The sequence below is a fragment of the Aythya fuligula genome, chromosome 2 (assembly GCF_009819795.1).
Source record: "Aythya fuligula isolate bAytFul2 chromosome 2, bAytFul2.pri, whole genome shotgun sequence".
NCBI lineage: Eukaryota > Metazoa > Chordata > Aves > Anseriformes > Anatidae > Aythya > Aythya fuligula.
In genome coordinates, this window is record NC_045560.1 from 10645383 (window position 1) to 10664642 (window position 19260).

Here is a 19260-nt window from a genome sequence, read left to right on the forward strand (position 1 = left end):
TATAAAAATGATACTTTCAATGGGTAATGTGATCCAAGGCTATTTATCCTATGCCAGACTGTTCTAGCAATAAAGCACCTCTTCAGAAAATTGTTTAATAAAAGATCAACACAAATCTCTTTGATTTTAAACAGAAGAGTACAACTGGTGATTACAACAGCACTATTGGCAAATGCTGATGTTTTGATCAAAACTATTACAGTAGCCATTTCTATGTGGAAGGACTGTAAAGGTAGTCCTACTTTCTGCATCAAAACATAAAAACCAGCCACTTTCAGAAGGGACTCAAACTCTGTGGAACATCATCTTTGAAATTCATACAATTAGCCAAGAAGCACTGCTTTTTTTTTTTTTTTTTTTTTTTTTTTTTTCCTTTCTGTATGATGTTAATGATTTCCTAGATTAGCACATTAAAGTCCCAGTGTAGTTAATTATAGCCTTACATTTTTCTTTTGTTTTCCATAATTAGGAAGGAATTTCCTGGTCCTTAAGGAAATAAATGCTACCTCAAGTATAAATATAATGTAAGAAATTTTCCTGCTTCCCATCATAACCTTTTCAACATGTACCAAAGTAGTCTGCATTGAATGGGATCCCACACATCTGTCTCATAGACTGGTTGGAGGGAAAAGGGACCATTACAGCAAATGAGTTTTTGTATAGTTATGGCTAGTAAATGGCAAGAGAACATCAGAATTAATGTGAGAGTCGTAAAAAAAAAAAAAAAAAAAAAAAAAAAAAAGCAGGAAGCATGCATGGGGCAGGTGTTTCTGTTATTACCTGGTTGGCTGCACAAACCAATTTCCCAAATACCAACATGTAGAAAAGCAAAGCACTAAATTTTACATTTTAGAAAATACCTCATCAAGCTGCATATAACAAATGATATAACCCACAGTTTTTGCATGTTTGGGGGGACATAGTTGACTTAGATCATGGTGGTCTCTGTCTGCACAAATGATTGAGCCCTTGAATTCCGGTGGAGCTGAGAAACACTTTCTGATCCATTTCGAGAAATTGAAGAGCTGTGGAGTCTGTAATCTCTGCCTGCTGTCTGCTTCCAGCACAAACTCCGCCATTTTCTTTTCAGCTCTCCTTGTACCTGTGTTAAAAAGTCAATGCACAAGATGGGCTGAAAACATCCTTTCTATGTGAGGAACTTTTCCACATTTATTGGCTATCAGATGGGGAGCTCTGGGAACAGCTTCTAAACAGGTTTTACAAAATTGAGAAGGCTGTGCCTACACTGTCTGTGAGAAGCCCCAGGGCCACTTTCAAAATCAGATTTGCATCACTTGTGCTGCCACAGTGGCTTTTATTAAAATACTAGCTAGTTATTAATCGCTTGTACTTAAAACCAAATCAAGTTATTAGGCCCAAATGAGGCATCTCATGAATACCAAAGACCAAACTAGCGCTCAGGAGACCTGTATGTCAATTCCCTGTGCAAGCAAGTGCCTTTTTCAGACAGATTCCTCCTGTCATACACTGAATGCTGTTTAATATATATTGTACCTTAAAAAGTGGCTGGAACAAGGAAGGAATCAACAGGAATTCCTTCCATCTTCCTTAGTCAAGATGAGAAAAGCTGCTACATGCCGAGCACATCTGAAAACCTGCTGCTGTGCTGGAGTTAGATTCTCTCAAATTACCCCTAAATACCTACTAAAAGATATTTCTGGTTTTGGATGATTTTCTAGTCTTGTTGCACCTCACTTGCACAATACACATTACTTGTACAAAGGCTAGAATTAGTTCACACCAAATAAAGATGCCCTTACTAATACCTCAATTTGCAAGGAATTAGATTTCAAATGGCTCTTAAGTCTCCACCCAAACACGCTAATTTCTCCCATTGCACAGAAATGTATATTCTATAAACAGGAATGCAAACATCTGCTAAATCAGCTTCATGTTACATAGACTGTAATTATTGGGACACTTATACATTTATTGAAAAAAATAGCTTATATCCTCAGTAGGAAAGGTGAGACTTACCTCACTGTTCAAAAAACAATACAGGACTGCAACAATCAACCCCTGGAAACAGACAATATTCATTAGTTAGTATGCAGTATTAACCTAAGTCAATAAATCTTGAATAAAAACCTTAAAATTTACCTGAAAAGATCCCAAACACAACTCAAAGATTATTTTGTAAGTGCTGGAAGTGCGTTCAGGAAACAGAGCAAACACTGTGTAGTGAACTCCAAATAATGGAATAAGCAACAATGTGGATTTTGCAAGTCTCCTGGGTAAATAAAACAGAAAAATAAATAAATAAATAAAACGAGTTTAGTGATAAATTGTTATTTTACTAACATAAGAAGCTGATGCAATGTTGTTTCAATAAACCTCATATAACTTCAGTTTTATAAACAAAATGACACTTATGAGTAAGTGTCATTTACTGATTTTTTTTCCTTTCAAGCTTGCTATGAGATTAGCCACACAGTAACATTATAAATTAATGTGTGCAGTTCCATGCTGTATTTGATCTTACAGATCTTGCAGTCTTCCAAAAGCTGGTAAAAAGCTGCAAGGCCTTTCTAAACCAAAAGACCCTTTTTCTGTTGACCTCTGGACAGCCGCTGGGGTTGGATTTAGATGGTCTTTAAGGTCCCTTCCAACCCAAACCATTCTGTGACTCTATGATTCTATGATTCTATTCCTTAGGACCATGTTTGACAAAGCATCATGATCTGTGATTAGGCCTTTTGGGACATTTTCTACTTGGCATAAAGGGTTATTTGAAATTAATATTTTCATTTCCTTTACATTTGCAACTGTAAAGTTTGCCTGTACATTTCATATGCACAATATGGAAACAATACCTCAAAGATGCAATCCAGAATAATCTCAGCTGTGAAATTTCCATCAGAAATTTCAGATTTATCCCCAATTCCTAAAACCTCATAACTATACTGATGGTATGAAGCATATACCCATGAATCATTGTAATGTCATCAATTCTGTAATACAATTTAACATGAGATACTACTGAAGTTAAGAACTTTAAATTATTAAACTGGGCAGTTTTGACAAACTGCCTGTGAATCCACTGAGATGCTGAATTGCTAATTATCCCTTATCTGTCACTCAATTCACTCTAATAACATCAGTTTTATAGATTATACAGGACCAGTCATGCATGATTATGGATGTCTGGTATCGGATGAAATTCAAGGAATTGTAATGTTGAGTCCCAGAATTCATCACTGTTTTGATGAATATAACCAGATTCAAATAAAGGAAGCTGCTGTGATTTCACCTATGTTAATAGAAAAAAGTCACAGTGTCACAAGCAGTTTTATTTATTTATTTATTTATTTACTTCCTTTGCATAAAGTGTCCCAGAGTGCATCTGTTTATGTGGAAATAATCAGTTCTGACAGCAAAGTTTCTCAAGAATAGTAAAACCCTCACACTTAAAGGAGATACCAGTAAGTGGGACCAACAGGGTTTCTGTGGCAGAAGAAATTCATTTACAACTGAAGATGATGATGTCAGCAATTTTCCTGTTTTCCCAAGTGAAGAGGAAAAGTGATTTTATTTCAACTTAACCCATCCCACTGCAAAAGTAAAATAAGCAATGAAAAGGACAGAACCAGGTACAAGCAAATGGGACACAGGAAGGGAAGAAAAACTTGAAACGAGTAGTATTTGTTTTAAACTCACCTTTCACTTCTGATTCATTCTTGTTTAAATAATTTTTGTCTAGGTGATATAACTTCCTGTATACTTCATTTACATTTTAGTGAAGGAAAGAACCAGGCAAAAATAGCCTTATTCTTCTCTATATTTTAGAAAGTGCATTTGCATTTTGAAAAATGAGCCTCCTAGACCTTTGATTTGATCTGTAGAAGCACTATTTCTTGAGGAGGTTAATCTACTGTTCCCATGGGTATCTGCTAAAGACCATCCAATCCAAACTTAATCAGGCAATCAATTGCTAAAAGCAAAGAATTCACAGACCTAACAATGAAGGACAAGGTTGCTATTACAAGCACTACAGTAAACTGTCAAAAATAATGGGACACAATGATAATGATAGCTAGAAAATGCCTCATTTTCATAAAATATGTTAATACCACAGGGAAACAAAAAAAATTTTGTGTCACAAAAAGTAAACTTGAGTAGATTTCCTGCCTGTATGTATATATGTATATATGTATATATGTATATATGTATATATGTATATATGTATATATGTAATTGTGTTAAATAATGCTGTGGTGACTGCATAATTTCCTTTAGGTTGATTTAACTCTCCCAGATGTTCAATTAATTCAATCAACAAACACACACAAAAAAGGAACTGTGTAGGTCTGTGAAGCACAGCCTTCTGCCTATCTAGTAGCATCTTCTTGATGCATCAAAATTCTTTTCACATTTAAATATGTCACACATTGTAAAACACAAAATGTCCTCTTGGCTTTAAAGTTATCCTTTACTGTAGCACACTATGATCTTTGCTGTTTTAGAACAGCAAATTCAGGAATTCAGTATTTTTTAATTAAAGAAAAGAGGTATTATCCAGGAGCCCATTTCCAAATGATACTTGTATGGTTTTGAATTTTCAGCGATCATCTTACTTTTTGTCACTGAAACATCATATTAGTGTCAAAAAGTGCCAATTCGGAGTCTATATTTGGGCTTTCAAATAAGACCTAGTAAAACAGAGTCTTGATTACAGGTTACAGTATTCAGCAGCTACTATAATAAATAATAATAGCTGATATGGTAATATAACAAAGAACAAATCCAATTTTAGCAATGTATTTAAACTACCCCCCAAAATTCTGTGATTCTAAAGCTGTGGAAATAACAGATGTTAGGATTAAATGATGAAATCAGAACACAAAAAAAGAAAGCCTAAACAGAAATTATGTTGATCTAAATCAGAAAGTTTTTGTTGTTGTTGTTGTTGTTTTGTTTTGTTTTTTAACTCTGAAAAAACAAAGACACTATTTTAAATCAAAGATGCTATTTCTTTTTCTTTTATTTCTGAGAGCAACATAACTTCCTTCCAGCTCTTAAAATGCATGTAAGTATTAAAGTGTATTTTGGAAATGGAAAAAAATATATATATATATATATGTTTTAAAGTAGATTGAAGCAATAAATTTTGATCTTCCAAAAACTTTTTTTGATCTTGAAATATAATAGATATACATTAAATGAAAGATAGTACTCCTCATATTTCTTGCATAAGCATATTATTCATGGAATTAGACTAAAATTCAAGAGTAGTTTCTTGGCCGTTATGAAATTGCTTTTTTTTTTTTTTTACTGAATTTGGTATTTGAAAAAAAGTTAAACTCTACTTCAACATAATGTTAAGATTTTTATTAAACCACATTTAAAAGTAGTTACTCCTGAATTAAATGTAGTTATAGTATCATAGCAATGGCTGCTAACAGGTTTCAGCACAGTAAATCTTACCAAGATTATTTTGGTTCTGTATGTAATTTCTAAAAATATGACTCACTTGTACTGTGACTGGTCATTTCCTCCAACATCTGGAGATCTTAACTTCTGCAGTAAGATTCTTATAATACTGATGAAAAGTATAAAATTCAACTGCAAAGAAAACAAATAGAACAGTGATTTCTGACTTCTCCATTCCATACGCAGCACAAAGAAATGCTTATCAAGTCAGACTAATCAACTCAGCAGCGAGTGTTTTATATCTCTTGCCAGAACATGTTAAGCTCTACACTGTCAAACCTATTGTCTGTTTTCTGCCTCACTAGCTTTGTTACGTCCAGTGCACCTCTACATGGCTACCAGTTCCAGTCTGGCTGGCTAAAGCCTTTCAAAGCCCTAGTTGTCAGCAATGACCTTCTTCCAAAATCTCAGTTGGTCTCAAAACAGATTTCTTGTCAGGATGGGATGTGGGATGTGATCTGGTGCCATCAAGCATTGCCCTAAATTTTCATGTGGATTCACAACTGGAAGCCCAAAGGACAACACGAGTCCCATATAGTTTTGACCCTCTCTTGCTTCTCATGTTAACTTTTATTATTTTCTGACTGGATTAGGGGAAGAGAAGTTCGTTGCATAAGTGATCTGCCCACTCCCATCAAGCATGAAGAGGACTTTTCACATATCTGTCTGCCTTGGGTACTGATGATCACTGATGAATGAAGGAACTGAATCCTTTCTGTTGAAGATTTTAGTTTCATAACATTTCTCTGAGACGCAACAGTAGTATTGTCTTCTTTCATAGAAGGAGAATGGAGGCATTTCATTATAAACATTATGATCAAGTCCTGATCAGTCTAGAACATTCAAGATAAAAATTCAGTAGATCCTAAATCTCATTCTCATAGTATCTTTGTTGGCGTCTTGCATCTTGTATTCACCATGTTTTCAAGTTGAATGACTTTTTGTGTCTTCTCTGAAATACCCAGTACAATTTGTGATGTTAATAAATGAACTGTGATAGTAACAACTGCATATCCCCCGTACTTTATACTTTGTTTGAAATGACAGGTAATGTGAAGTGACAGAAACTGACAGGGATTAAATAAAAAGCTGGGAAACTTCAGTATTTTTGAAAAAGAAAAATAAAAAAGAAGACGTTAGAAAATATAGGCCTTTAATGAAGGCCTTTAATGAAGTAAACACACCTTATTCAGGAGGTAGACAAATTTCAAGTTGTACTTGATTAAAGTCTCCTATAAAAGTAATAGGTAGCAGCCAGTATTCTTGGTGATTTTATCTACATAATTACATATCACAGCATAGTGTACAGATCAATGGAGATACATTTAGTATGGTACTTGCACTGGAGCTATTATTTTTGAACAAGGAGAGAGCTTCCACTTCATTGTATATATGTTAGCCACAAAATAGGAGAAAATAGAAAAAAAAATCTTTACTCTGCATTTGCACAGAAGCAGAATATCTTATTATTCTTGACAGGTCTCCCTGTTTTCTACTGCAATAGTCATCCTAGTACAACTGTTATTCTTTTGGATTCTGAGGCATCACATCAGCTGCCAAACTAGACACAGGTGACTCACATTCTTGACTGTCATTCATGTACTACCTTTACATCTGTTTTCAAACATGTCTCTTTCTCTCTGTAAACACAGTTTTGGATTAATGAAAAACATGCGTTCTTGTTTGGAGTTTGTAAGACTCCTTGACACTAATGACCTTGTAAATCCAGCCAGAGGACACTGGGTATTGGGATCTAAAAGTTGCAACTGCCACTGCCTTACTGCAGTGCAGCAATTTAATTTATGTAAGATTATCATTGAATAAATCATTTGTTAAAATCCTTTGAAATATACATCTGATCTAGAATAATATGTTTCAATGAAATATGAAACAAGCAGCGCCCTAAAGTTTCACTTTTAGTATTGCAGCTTTTCAGCCCTGTAAAACGACAAGACAAGAGACAGTGGGTACAAACTGAAACACAGGAGGTTCCACCCTGGTATCAGAAAATGTTTTAACTTGTTTTTGCTGAGGGTAGCCAAGCACTGACACAAGTTTCCCAGAGAGGAGATCTTCAAAAGCCACCTGGACATGGGCAAGCAGCTTTGGGTGGCCCTGCTTGAGCAGGGGGTTGGACCAGTGGACTTCCAGAGGTCCCTTCCAACCTCAGCCATTCTGTGATTTTGTGAAGATCCTCTGAGCATGACATCTTTAAATAGAGTATAATATGTATATTGTTAAATGAGTATCTAAGAACAGTATAAAAAGAAAATAATGTGAATGCAGAGAAACTGCAAGAGTGATGACAAATGATGCCTCTTTGTTGGAATAACACCAAGATGCTGCTGATACTCTTTTTTACTTGCTGACTTCCGAGTTTTTGAGTCTAAACACATGGCCTGAGCATGCATCATTTAAACTATCTTCATATTGCTCTTGATATTTAGTCTATCACACTAGCTGCAATGTGAGATGAACATTTTTCAGATACTTTGAAGTAATGTAAGTACTGTTTCCACCTGAACACCACTCTTTCTCAAATGAAAGCAGTTTATTGTAGTAGAAGTATGGAGAAGGCAGCTGTGGAAGCATTTGCCAAATGGGTGGTACTCCAAATTAACTGTCTGGAATAGTCATCTCCAATTAAACAACTTTGAAATGTGTACAGCATGATGCATGGAAACCTGCCAGCTAACTTTTCTCAAGCCAATATTGTCAGAATGAGATGCCAGGGAAGGCTTCTGACACACTGCATTAACTGAAGCCATTCCCACTTTGAGAAGTGACTTCAGAACTCGCTCTCACCAAACTATTTATTGTTGGGTGATAACAGCATAGATAATACAGTCTTCTAACCAGTGAAAATGTTTGGAGGTAACAGAGAAGTCAATGGAAAAGAGTGAATATGGCATGAAGACGAAGTGAACTTCCAGGTAAATCAAATGCAGTTAACCTACTGCTCCCTATTTGATTTCCTCCTTCTTTCAAAAGTATATTCATGGCATTATCTTCACAAAAAGGCTCTATTCTACTGTTTTTTCTTTACCCTTCTTCCTATCTTAAAGATTTTCGGTATCACCCATTCTCTGTGTTTTTCTTCCATGCCATTACACAAGACAGTCTGTAATGGTTTTCAACTCCTGTGTTCTACTCTCCTTTATTTTCCTGAAATCCAGCTTCTCTCAGAATCCTGCTTTGCCCACCTAATTGACTAATTACAAGTCTTTGTCCTTCCTAATAATGAAACCATTTGTTACTCATCATTCTTTTCACTATTCTAAGTTTTCCAATCCTTCTACATTCTCAAGAACAGACTGAAGGTTCTGTGTGAGCATGACATTGGCACATCATACTTTCATTCAGAAATGTCATGACTTTCACAACTCCTATTCAAAGAACTTGCAATGATCTATTTTAATTTTTGAATGGGAGGCAGCACCGATTCAAATACTTTTATCTTCATATTTTATTTTTTCTTAAAGGGGAGTTGGACCCGACGATCTTTCGAGGTCCCTTCCAACCCCTTCAATTCTGTGAGTCTGTAACTGAAAACACTTACGTATAATGAATACAATTTTCCCATGCATGCAGTATTTTCATTCATCAATTACTAATTTTACATGACATTTCACTAGCTACTTTTACTCTATGAATGCACTCTGCACAGCAGTACAGCAGTAAACTTGCAAGGCATCCTAGATGCCACAACAAATGTGATGTCTGCAGGTTGATGCTCCAACAAGATATGTTACTTATCCAGCAGGAAAGGGTGAGTATCACTGCTTTATATAACTCCCTGTACTTCTGAATTCTCCTTTCACAGCTTAACTTCCTAAAAGCAAAATGTGAAAATGATCAAATCTTCTGGAGACTCATCTAATCAGAGAACTAAGTGGTTTCACATAGTACATAATGTTGCCGAATCACTTGGCCATCTTTAGCTGCTCTCATCCCTAAAACATGCCACTTAAGACAAAAGACATCTCTGGAAGGCAACAGCAGATTCTAAACATGTGCATCTGGCAAACCAGGAAAGGTCATTTGCAAAATGTTTCTGCATGTTGTATGCATTCTGCATACAATCCCATTGTATGATAGCAGTAATAGAATCAGTATAAAAATAGAGCAAGGCTGTTCCTTCACCTCCGTGATTAGGGTCCATGTTTTATGATACACTGGACTTTTGCTGACTGACCAGTTAGTACTCCATTTTCTTAATGCCTGATGCGTTTACTAGTCTATGCTAAGATCCAGCTGGAGTTCAAGTCTGCCAATGAAGACTTGGATAACTTATGTCTCTTGGTCTAGGATTTCTTTGGAAATGTGCTGCTTTCTGGCACATGAAGTCTCATCTGTCTACCAGATAGCTGTTTAAATAGAACCTCCAGAGAACAGGCTTTTATCTTTCTGTAAACACTAGGTGGTTTGTTTTGCTTTCACCTTTGAGTATATTTTCTTTTCTCTGCACCATACCCCGTCCTCCAGCTCCTCTGAGGTACACATATCTTTTTCATGCTGTAATTCTGTTGCACACCTATTACCTGTATAATAAAACGTCTTTTCTAGGAGTCCTTACCTCATGTCATTTCACACATATATGTACTCTGTTTCTCTTTAAAGACTGTAGAATTCACTCTGATGAAAATGCTAGGAAGTTCTCCCAAAATTATTTCAAAAGGACCAGACTGAAAGGAAAGCCCATGTCTACACCAATGCACGCAGCATGGGTAACAAACAGGAGGAGCTGGAAGCCATCGTGCGGCAGGCAGGCTACGACTTGGTTGCCATCACGGAGACGTGGTGGGACCAGTCTCATGACTGGAGTGCTGCAATGCCTGGCTATAAGCTCTATAGAAGGGACAGGCAGCATAGAAGGGGTGGTGGTGTGGCTCTCTATATTAGAGAGTCTTTCGAGGTTGTAGAACTCGAGGTTGGGAATGACAAGGTCGAGTCCCTTTGGGTTAGGATCGGCAGGGACAACAAGGCTAGTGTCCTGGTCGGGGTCTGCTATAGACCGCCGAACCAGGATGAGGAGACGGATGAGGAATTCTACAGGCAGCTGACAGAGGTTGCAAAATCATCAGCTCTTGTACTCGTGGGGGACTTCAACTTCCCTGACATATCCTGGAAGCACAACACAGCCCTGAGAAAGCAGTCTAGGAGGTTTCTGGAGAGCGTGGAAGATAGCTTCCTGACGCAGCTGGTTAGTGAGCCTACCAGGGGAGGTGCCCCGCTAGACCTTCTCTTCACAAACAGAGAAGGACTGGTGGAGGACGTGATCGTCGGGAGCTGTCTAGGGCAGAGTGACCACGCAATGGTGGAGTTCACTATTCTTGGCGAGGCCAGGAAGGGGACCAGTAAAACCGCTGTATTGGACTTTCGGAGGGCTGACTTTGAGCTGCTCAGGACACTGGTTGGTGGAGTCCCTTGGGAGGCGGTTCTGAAGGGCAGAGGGGTCCAGGAAGGCTGGGCGCTCTTCAAGAGGGAAGTCTTAATGGCGCAGGAACGGTCTGTTCCCACGTGCCCAAAGACGAGCTGGCGGGGAAGAAGACCGGCCTGGCTCAACAGAGAATTGTGGCTTGATCTTAGGAGGAAAAAGAGGGTTTATAAGCTTTGGAAAAGTGGGCAGGCCACTAAGGAGGACTTTAAAGAAGTAGCGAGGCTGTGCAGGGACAAAATTAGGAAGGCCAAAGCTCATCTGGAGCTCAATCTGGCTACTGCCGTTAAAGATAACAAAAAACGTTTCTATAAATACATCAACACAAAAAGGAGGACTAAGGAGAATCTCCATCCTTTACTGGATGCGGGGGGAAACTTAGTTACAAGAGATGAGGAAAAGGCGGAGGTGCTCAATGCCTTCTTTGCCTCAGTCTTTAGCGGCAATACCGGTTGTTCTCTGGATACCCAGTACCCTGAGCTGGTGGAAGGGGATGGGGAGCAGGATGTGGCCCTCATTATCCATGAAGAACTGGTTGGTGACCTACTACGGCACTTAGATGTGCACAAGTCGATGGGGCCAGATGGGATCCACCCAAGGGTACTGAGGGAACTGGCAGAGGAGCTGGCCAAGCCGCTGTCCATCATTTATCAACAGTCCTGGCTATCGGGGGAGGTCCCAATCGACTGGCGGCTAGCAAACGTGACGCCCATCTACAAGAAGGGCCGGAGGGCTGACCCAGGAAACTACAGGCCTGTCAGTTTGACCTCAGTGCCAGGAAAGCTCATGGAGCAGATCCTCCTGAGAGTCATCATGCAGCACTTGAAGGGGAAGCAGGCGATCAGGCCCAGTCAGCATGGCTTTATGAAAGGCAGGTCATGCCTGACGAACCTGATCTCCTTCTATGACAGAGTGACGCGCTGGGTGGATGAGGGAAAGGCTGTGGATGTGGTCTACCTTGACTTCAGCAAGGCTTTTGACACCGTCTCCCACAGCATTCTCCTCAAGAAACTGGCTGCTCTTGGCTTGGACTGGCGCACGCTTCGTTGGGTTAGAAACTGGCTGGATAGCTGGGCCCAAAGAGTCGTGGTGAATGGAGCCAAGTCCAGTTGGAGGCCAGTCACTAGTGGCGTCCCCCAGGGCTCGGTGCTGGGGCCGGTCCTCTTTAATATCTTCATCGATGATCTGGACGAGGGCATCGAGTGCACCCTCAGTAAGTTCGCAGATGACACCAAGTTAGGTGCGTGTGTCGATCTGCTTGAGGGTAGGAAAGCTCTGCAGGAGGATCTGGATAGGCTGGACCGATGGGCTGAGGTCAACTGCATGAAGTTTAACAAGGCCAAGTGCCGGGTCCTGCACCTGGGGCGCAATAACCCCAAGCAGAGCTACAGGCTGGGAGAGGAATGGTTGGAAAGCTGCCAGGCAGAGAAGGACCTGGGAGTGATGGTGGACAGTCGGCTGAATATGAGCCAGCAGTGTGCTCAGGTGGCCAAGAAGGCCAACGGCATCCTGGCTTGTATTAGGAACAGCGTGACCAGCAGGGCTAGGGAGGTGATCGTCCCCCTGTACTCAGCTCTGGTGAGGCCGCACCTCGAGTACTGTGTTCAGTTTTGGGCCCCTCGCTACAAGAAGGACATCGAGGTGCTTGAGCGGGTGCAGAGAAGGGCGACGAAGCTGGTGAGGGGCCTGGAGAACAAGTGCTACGAGGAGCGGCTGAGGGAGCTGGGCTTGTTCAGCCTGGAGAAGAGGAGGCTCAGGGGCGACCTTATCGCTCTTTTTAGGTACCTCAAGGGAGGCTGTAGCGAGGTGGGGGTTGGCCTGTTCTCCCACGTGCCTGGTGACAGGACGAGGGGGAATGGGTTTAAGTTGAGCCAGGGGAGTTTTAGGCTAGATGTTAGGAAGAACTTCTTCACTGAAAGGGTTGTGAGGCATTGGAACAGGCTGCCCAGGGAAGTGGTGGAGTCACCATCCTTGGAAGTCTTCAAAAGACGTTTAGATGTAGAGCTTAGGGATATGGTTTAGTGGAGGGCTGTTAGCGTTAGGTTGGAGGTTGGACTCGATGACCTTGAGGTCTCTTCCAACCTAGAAAATTCTGTGATTCTGTGATTCTGTAAACGCTGGACTAGTTTGGACTCCTGAAATCGTGTATAATCTAATAACGCCTTAACTTTCTGACTGAAATGTTAAAAACAAAGCACGTGTATCTGAAATGAATTAATTTGCACTGTGACTATTTTCAGAAGTGGACATAAACAATAGAATATTATGCCCAAATTTAATCACACAATCATCACAATGAACAGGAATTTTGTTATGCTACTCCAGTAATTCTAATGAGCTCCACATATGAAAAGCTCCACGAAACATTCTCAGATAGTATTCTTTTGCAAATATTTTATGTTCATTATGTATTTCAGTAGACTACCAATTAAAGAAAGATATATACAGCTATATTTTTTTATGGCTGCAATAATATCAGATTCTTAGTTGCAGGGCTATCTATTTACAAGCAAAATCAAATCTGCATTTCATTGAAAAGTGTAATTAGATTTTTGCTTCCCCCAGGCTCATAAACAGAAGGGATGTTAAAGAAAGAACAACATACAAATAAAAGCATTTAATAGGAGGCAGATAAATTTTGAAGGCAACAAATTTTAATGGCCCTGGCATCTGTTTAACATGTCTCCTACAGTGCAATTTCTTTTCATTAAAACAGAATTCTGGCCTGTCTGTAACTAGCAGTAAAGAATAATGGCTATATGCACTGCACAATGCTGAACTGATATATAATTCATGCTTCAAAGTTTACTTACTATAATAGAAATTAAAATTGGTATTCGTATAACCCACCAGGGACCACCATGCTCATTTGTATCCCAGCAACTACAAAAAAAAAAGAGGGAGAATGGTGTTGACACTAATAACATCTGGCAAGCATGACCTATGAAGAGAAGTATTTGGTATATACAAATCAAAGAGCACTAAAAAATGTTCTAGCCTAGAATTTGGTATTTTTTTTTCTGTGTTTACTTTTTGTTTCCCTGTTTTCAATATGCATATTCAAATCAGCTGAAACACCACGCACCATTAGAAATTATGGAGATCATCAGCCTTTAGGGAAAGTAAGCTTAGTTTCACTTTGAGTCAGGATACTTCTACAGTAAGCACTTAACAATAGCCTCTAGGTAGCAGGAAGATCTAAAGCAACTGACAGATACAATTTAAATGACATAATTTCCTCGTGGGATATTTAGGTTGCGGATGGCTGAAACTGGTTTAGGAAAATATGAGACTGAACCTGAAACTTCGTCTGAAAAAATGAAAATTTAATTTTCATTGTCAGCTCAACAATTTTGGTCTGAGTACTCTGAGAATAAATATTCTAAAAGACTAATTAGAAGCAACAGCAATACCCTTCAGAGTTCCTCTAACTATGATAGTAACAATGAAGGAGAAAGGAGTTAGCCTACAGTCTACATGGTCTTGCAAGGAAAACTTAGAAATTATTTAGGACATGATTTTTCAGTATAAAAAAAAAATCAATTGAAAAATATAAGACAAATCGAAAAAAACGTGAGTGTGAAAACCATTTGCCCCACTAACTAAGAAAGCTCTCCCATTCCTTGGGGCTAGCAGAAAGAAGTCTGATCTTCCTACAAAACTCTTATCTCAGCTCGCCTTCACATGCCAAGAGCCAGGCTTAGCTCTAGTTAGTGACAGTTTTACCTGAATACATGCACCTTACATTACATTGCTTTACAATTACATTACATTACATACACCTTTACATTACATTGCTTCTTTTCTGGGAATATATTTTAGATATACCAAAAAAAAAAATAGATTTCAATCTTTTGCATTGCTAGTTAGCAAATTAGGATGCCCAGCAACTTACAACACTGTATGACAGCACTGAACTCAAGGACCCCCACTGCTATTTTAAGTAGTTTGACCTCCAAGGCAGATAGTTCTACATGTGGGTTTCAAGGGGTAACATTAGTAATAACCTGTCTCTGCCCACTCCCGCCCTTAGCATTTCCAAATAAACAGGAAGTATAGGCTGCATGTCAAAGAGCTCCTAAACACCTGTGCCTTTACTGTCATTTCTGAAATTTTAAGTTCTGTGTTTGTCTCCTTCAGAACAGCAAACTACTTTAGGATGAACAACACCACATCCAAGGCAAGATTAGCATGGGCTAGTCTTGATGGAGGCTGTAAGCTTTCCCTCCCTGACATACTTACCCAGTGTCCTCTAAAATAATCCGTGTCACTGTCCATGTAATAATGAATATGGTAGGAATTCCTAAAGAAAAAAAAAAAAAAAAAAAAGAAAAAAGAAAAAAGAAAAAAAGAGGTTTAGAGAACGATCATAAGAAAGTAAGTCCATTTTGCTAGTAAGCATCTATTTCCCAGATATGCAGCATACAGAAAACAGTTTAGTGAATGGAGGGAGAGGCCCATCTGATGAGCTATATGATGTAAACGATGTGTTTCAAATACTGTGAGGAAGTGAGCATATTTCTTATAAAAATGTAGCTATAACCACTAATACACAAAGCATGTATCTTAGATTTCTTTCAAGCTGTCCAAGTGATCTATAAGGATATAGATACAAATTCAACATTCCCAATGTATTTGCAAGGACTACAATATAAAACCAAAGAGTAAATCATTTCATAAGGAACCATTCCCACACTGGTTTATTCTCATTTCCAAGCAATACCTAATGTTTTATGACCACTTATTACTGGAAGCTTTAAACTGCTCCATATATATATCATTGCACTTTCTGTAAGTGAATGGAACATGTATTTAGAAACAGATGGAAAATATTATTGTGCTTTTGTAAAAGGCAAGTAGCCTGGTGCTGTGCAACTAAACTTCCTCTCCCCCCTGCTAAATTAGGACAGCCTGAATCATAATGTTTTGTGGTGGTAGTCCCACACCATCCCATCCCTGAACAACCCATGAGTGTTGTCAGGGAGTGCAGATTGGCAGAGGTCGGAGCCAGCCAAGAAGCAAGCTAGCATTTACAGGTCTGCAGAAACTAGAGGGATGAGCATGGAGGTTTTGTGCCCACTCTCCTCCATGCCGCAGTGGCTGTACCTACACTGGAGCTCAAGAGAAGAACTAATGTACCCAAGAGCTCATGCCCACAGGCCAAAGTCATCCAACAGAAACTGCATGAATGCTTGGTATGAAATACTGAATTTGACTAATACACACATTAAATATATATATAATTGGAAGATGCTTAAGTTCTTACCCCAACCAATCAGCAGATAGACTGTGAAGTGTCTGTTGGGGGAGAATATTAGCACAAGGAGGATGTGGAGGTAAAGTCCTTCAACTAATAGCCAGTAAAAGTTTGCCATAACGCCATACTGAAAAAATACCAAAATAGCCTTGCAGCCCACCTGAAATGTGAAAACAGGGAGTAAGATTTTTTGCAGGAAAGATGCTGTATAATTCTGTTATTAATATATCCTACACATCTTAACTCTCCATGTAAAGCTAGTCCCAGGTTCAGTAGAAATTATTTTCCCTCAGTCAAGCAAATTGAGACATTTTAAGTGTTACAGTATATATATAAAAAGAAATTTAATTCTAAGGAAAAAAAAAGCACACATTTTCAATAGTTAGTTAATAAATGGCTATTAGATTAAGTGATTGTCCACTAGGTGGCTAATAAATACATTAAAATTTCATCTGTCTTCCTAACAGTAAAAATTAACAAAGCAATTGCTTTATTAGTTTTTAAAGGCTAAACTGGAAACAGTGCAAAGAATAATTTCATATGCTGAATCCTCTAAGCAGACTTAGAAAAAAAAATCTGAATGGACTTTTAAAAATTTTCTCTTTATAAAATGCTTTAGTGTTTCTTAATTAACAAGACACATAAGCATGTATCATAAAATGAAGTCCCACCATACTTAATAGTCTCTGTGCTGTTCTTCAGAATTAATTTTCAGATTTCTGCTCTGCTGATGTTCCACAGTGCTGGCTGCTGCTACTTTGGCACTTCCCAGCAGGAATCTGGGATGTGTGAATTGAACATAAAAATGCTCCTGCTGAGACTGAGCTGAGAAATGTGATGATATGGTGAATATAGCAGACTAAACAAAATGGACTAAATAAAACTTTTATTTTCTTCTATTTTCTGCCTGCTTTATTCTTTTCCCCACTTTAAATACCCTTCATACCTGCACTGTTTCTGTTAAAATTCCAGGTACATCAAATACCTAAGTAACATGCTCCTTTAGTGATTGATTCCACTGTCTAAACAGGTGTCTGTTAAGTGAAATGCTCTCAGGTACCCCAGCCTTCAGCTACTGGTCCACAATGGCATGGGTCTCCCAGAGACATCTTTGTATCCATCAGCCCCGTGTGGTGTCTTGGATAACTCACTGCATCCCCAGTAACACTATGTGCCTGTATATATGTCCATATTCAGACAACTAAAGAGGAGTCCAAAGTCTTGAATTCATCTCATCCAATGTTAGCTGCCCAAAAGTAAGGCTTCTGGTGTAAGCTAGACACCTACTTGCCCCTTCTACAGCTTATAGAGACAGGTATGTCTTGAGAAAGCTCTCCTGAGATAAGTTGCCCAGTGAGAAAGACAGAAACCCAGAGAAACAGCTTAGTTCGGTCATCTTGTTTGGTAAAAGTAACTTTAGCTCCAGACTTTGTATGCATGGAAGGAATATCCATTGCAGACCAGTATTGGGCCAGAAAATATAACACGGAGAACATTAAGTATTTTAAAATGGAAGTTAAACTTTGTTTCGATGTTTATGGCTGCTTGCGAACAGATTGGCAGTGAATGTCTAAATTTTTTGTAAATCTCTTCAAAATTCCACTACAGATTTACCACACATACTCTCCTGTATTATATACTTGACTTACATACCAGAACCCTGTGTTAAAATATTTTCCCTTCCTCCTGCAGTTAATCCTGTATCAGGCACATTTCTAGATGCTGAACAGTCTATCTCTCATTGAAGAGTCAGCCAAAATTATGGTTCTGTGTTATTCAGATCTAGTTACCCTGCATTTTGAAGTGTGCACTTTCAAGCATCTTTGTGTGCAGCAGAACTGTGGAACATCACAACCATGATGAAAGGGGTCACTCCTGCATGCTGTTATGTAAGGAAGGTAGGATCCTGCCAACACAAGACAAAACAGCCTTGCCCATCTGGTGTCAGATCACCCCACATATAATGCAGTAGACATTATTCAACAGTCCACAAAACTGGGCAAATTCATTTGCCCAGTTGCTGGATGCCTGATATAGCTGCAGGAACACTTCCAGACAAGCTGCCTTTCACCCTTCCCATCTGATGGCACTCTTAATCTTAAAATCTCCCAGGATTAATGCAGTGGTTATATTTATTCTCAGCTATAGCAGGTTGTGACTTTTTTTTGGCAGATTGACCTGCTGTCCATACATGGACATGCAAACCAACAGTAACTTCTTACTTCTTCTCTGGTTACTTCTAATAGACCTCTTGATTGGTCATTATATTCTCCGCAGAACTGTCTACACAGACAACTCAGTATTTCTGAATATTTACACGGACCCAGGAGGAAAATTTAGTGACACAACAGTATTATACCAGGTAGTGAATAAGGTTTATTACCCATGAGGTTTGATCCTCTGCACAGGGAGTAGTGTTGGAGCTGGAATAGAGAATATCATCCTTGACTAAAACAGAGATTGCTCTTAGAATGAAGGAGAGGAACAGGTTCAGATGGATGTAGTTCCGAGTACAGTGAAGTTTCCTAAGAAATTAAAAAACAGGCATTTTAGATTTCAAGACAGAAAGGCTCTTGAACAGGCTTGTATTACTCTCTGGTTGTTTCTTAGTATATAGGAACCTTAAGAGCCTACCCTTTCTTTCTCTGTCATATTGTCAGTACTGCCTTGTTGTTTTCTTTTATCATCACCATCATCATTATGTGCTGTCCAAAATATACAAATAAAGTTTCTCTTCCACCTTTTCAGTATCACAGACCAAAAGATCACAGTGGTGTTTTAACATAAGTTGACAGTAAACATAGGTTATCATATCCTTCTGTGTGTGCACTCGTTTTCTTGCAAATGAAACATTGACTAGCCTGGAAACATTTCAGAAGTGCTCCCTTCTATTTTCTTCTGGTTTCATTTTTTACTTTTTTAAACTCCTTTATTTCACTATATAATGCTTTTTTTATCCTACTATGTGAGTCTATGCAGAACAATTAAAAATACATGCAAAGCATTAGATGGCCTATCCTTCCTGTCCAGTGAGACATAAAGCTTTGCTTCTTTAGTCCAGCAGCCATGCAAAAGCCTTACAAACAAACGACAAATTAAACCTTCCAAGTAAGTG

At 38.8% G+C, this 19260-nt stretch overlaps 1 protein-coding gene across 1 annotated transcript in view; it reads right to left on the reverse strand.

Annotated features, from left to right (window-relative positions):
- Positions 1–765: 765 nt before the first annotated feature.
- VIPR2 (vasoactive intestinal peptide receptor 2) overlaps positions 766–19260 on the reverse strand; it is a 60797-nt gene continuing 42302 nt past the window's right edge. Inside the window, exons 6-13 of the mRNA XM_032182276.1 lie at positions 18529–18670; positions 16155–16305; positions 15131–15191; positions 13702–13771; positions 5492–5583; positions 2122–2251; positions 1999–2040; positions 766–1102 (exon numbers count right to left, since the gene is read on the reverse strand). Of these exons, the coding sequence (XP_032038167.1) occupies positions 929–1102; positions 1999–2040; positions 2122–2251; positions 5492–5583; positions 13702–13771; positions 15131–15191; positions 16155–16305; positions 18529–18670 (862 nt within the window). The 3' untranslated portion in view covers positions 766–928. The remainder of the gene's footprint in view (positions 1103–1998; positions 2041–2121; positions 2252–5491; positions 5584–13701; positions 13772–15130; positions 15192–16154; positions 16306–18528; positions 18671–19260) is intronic.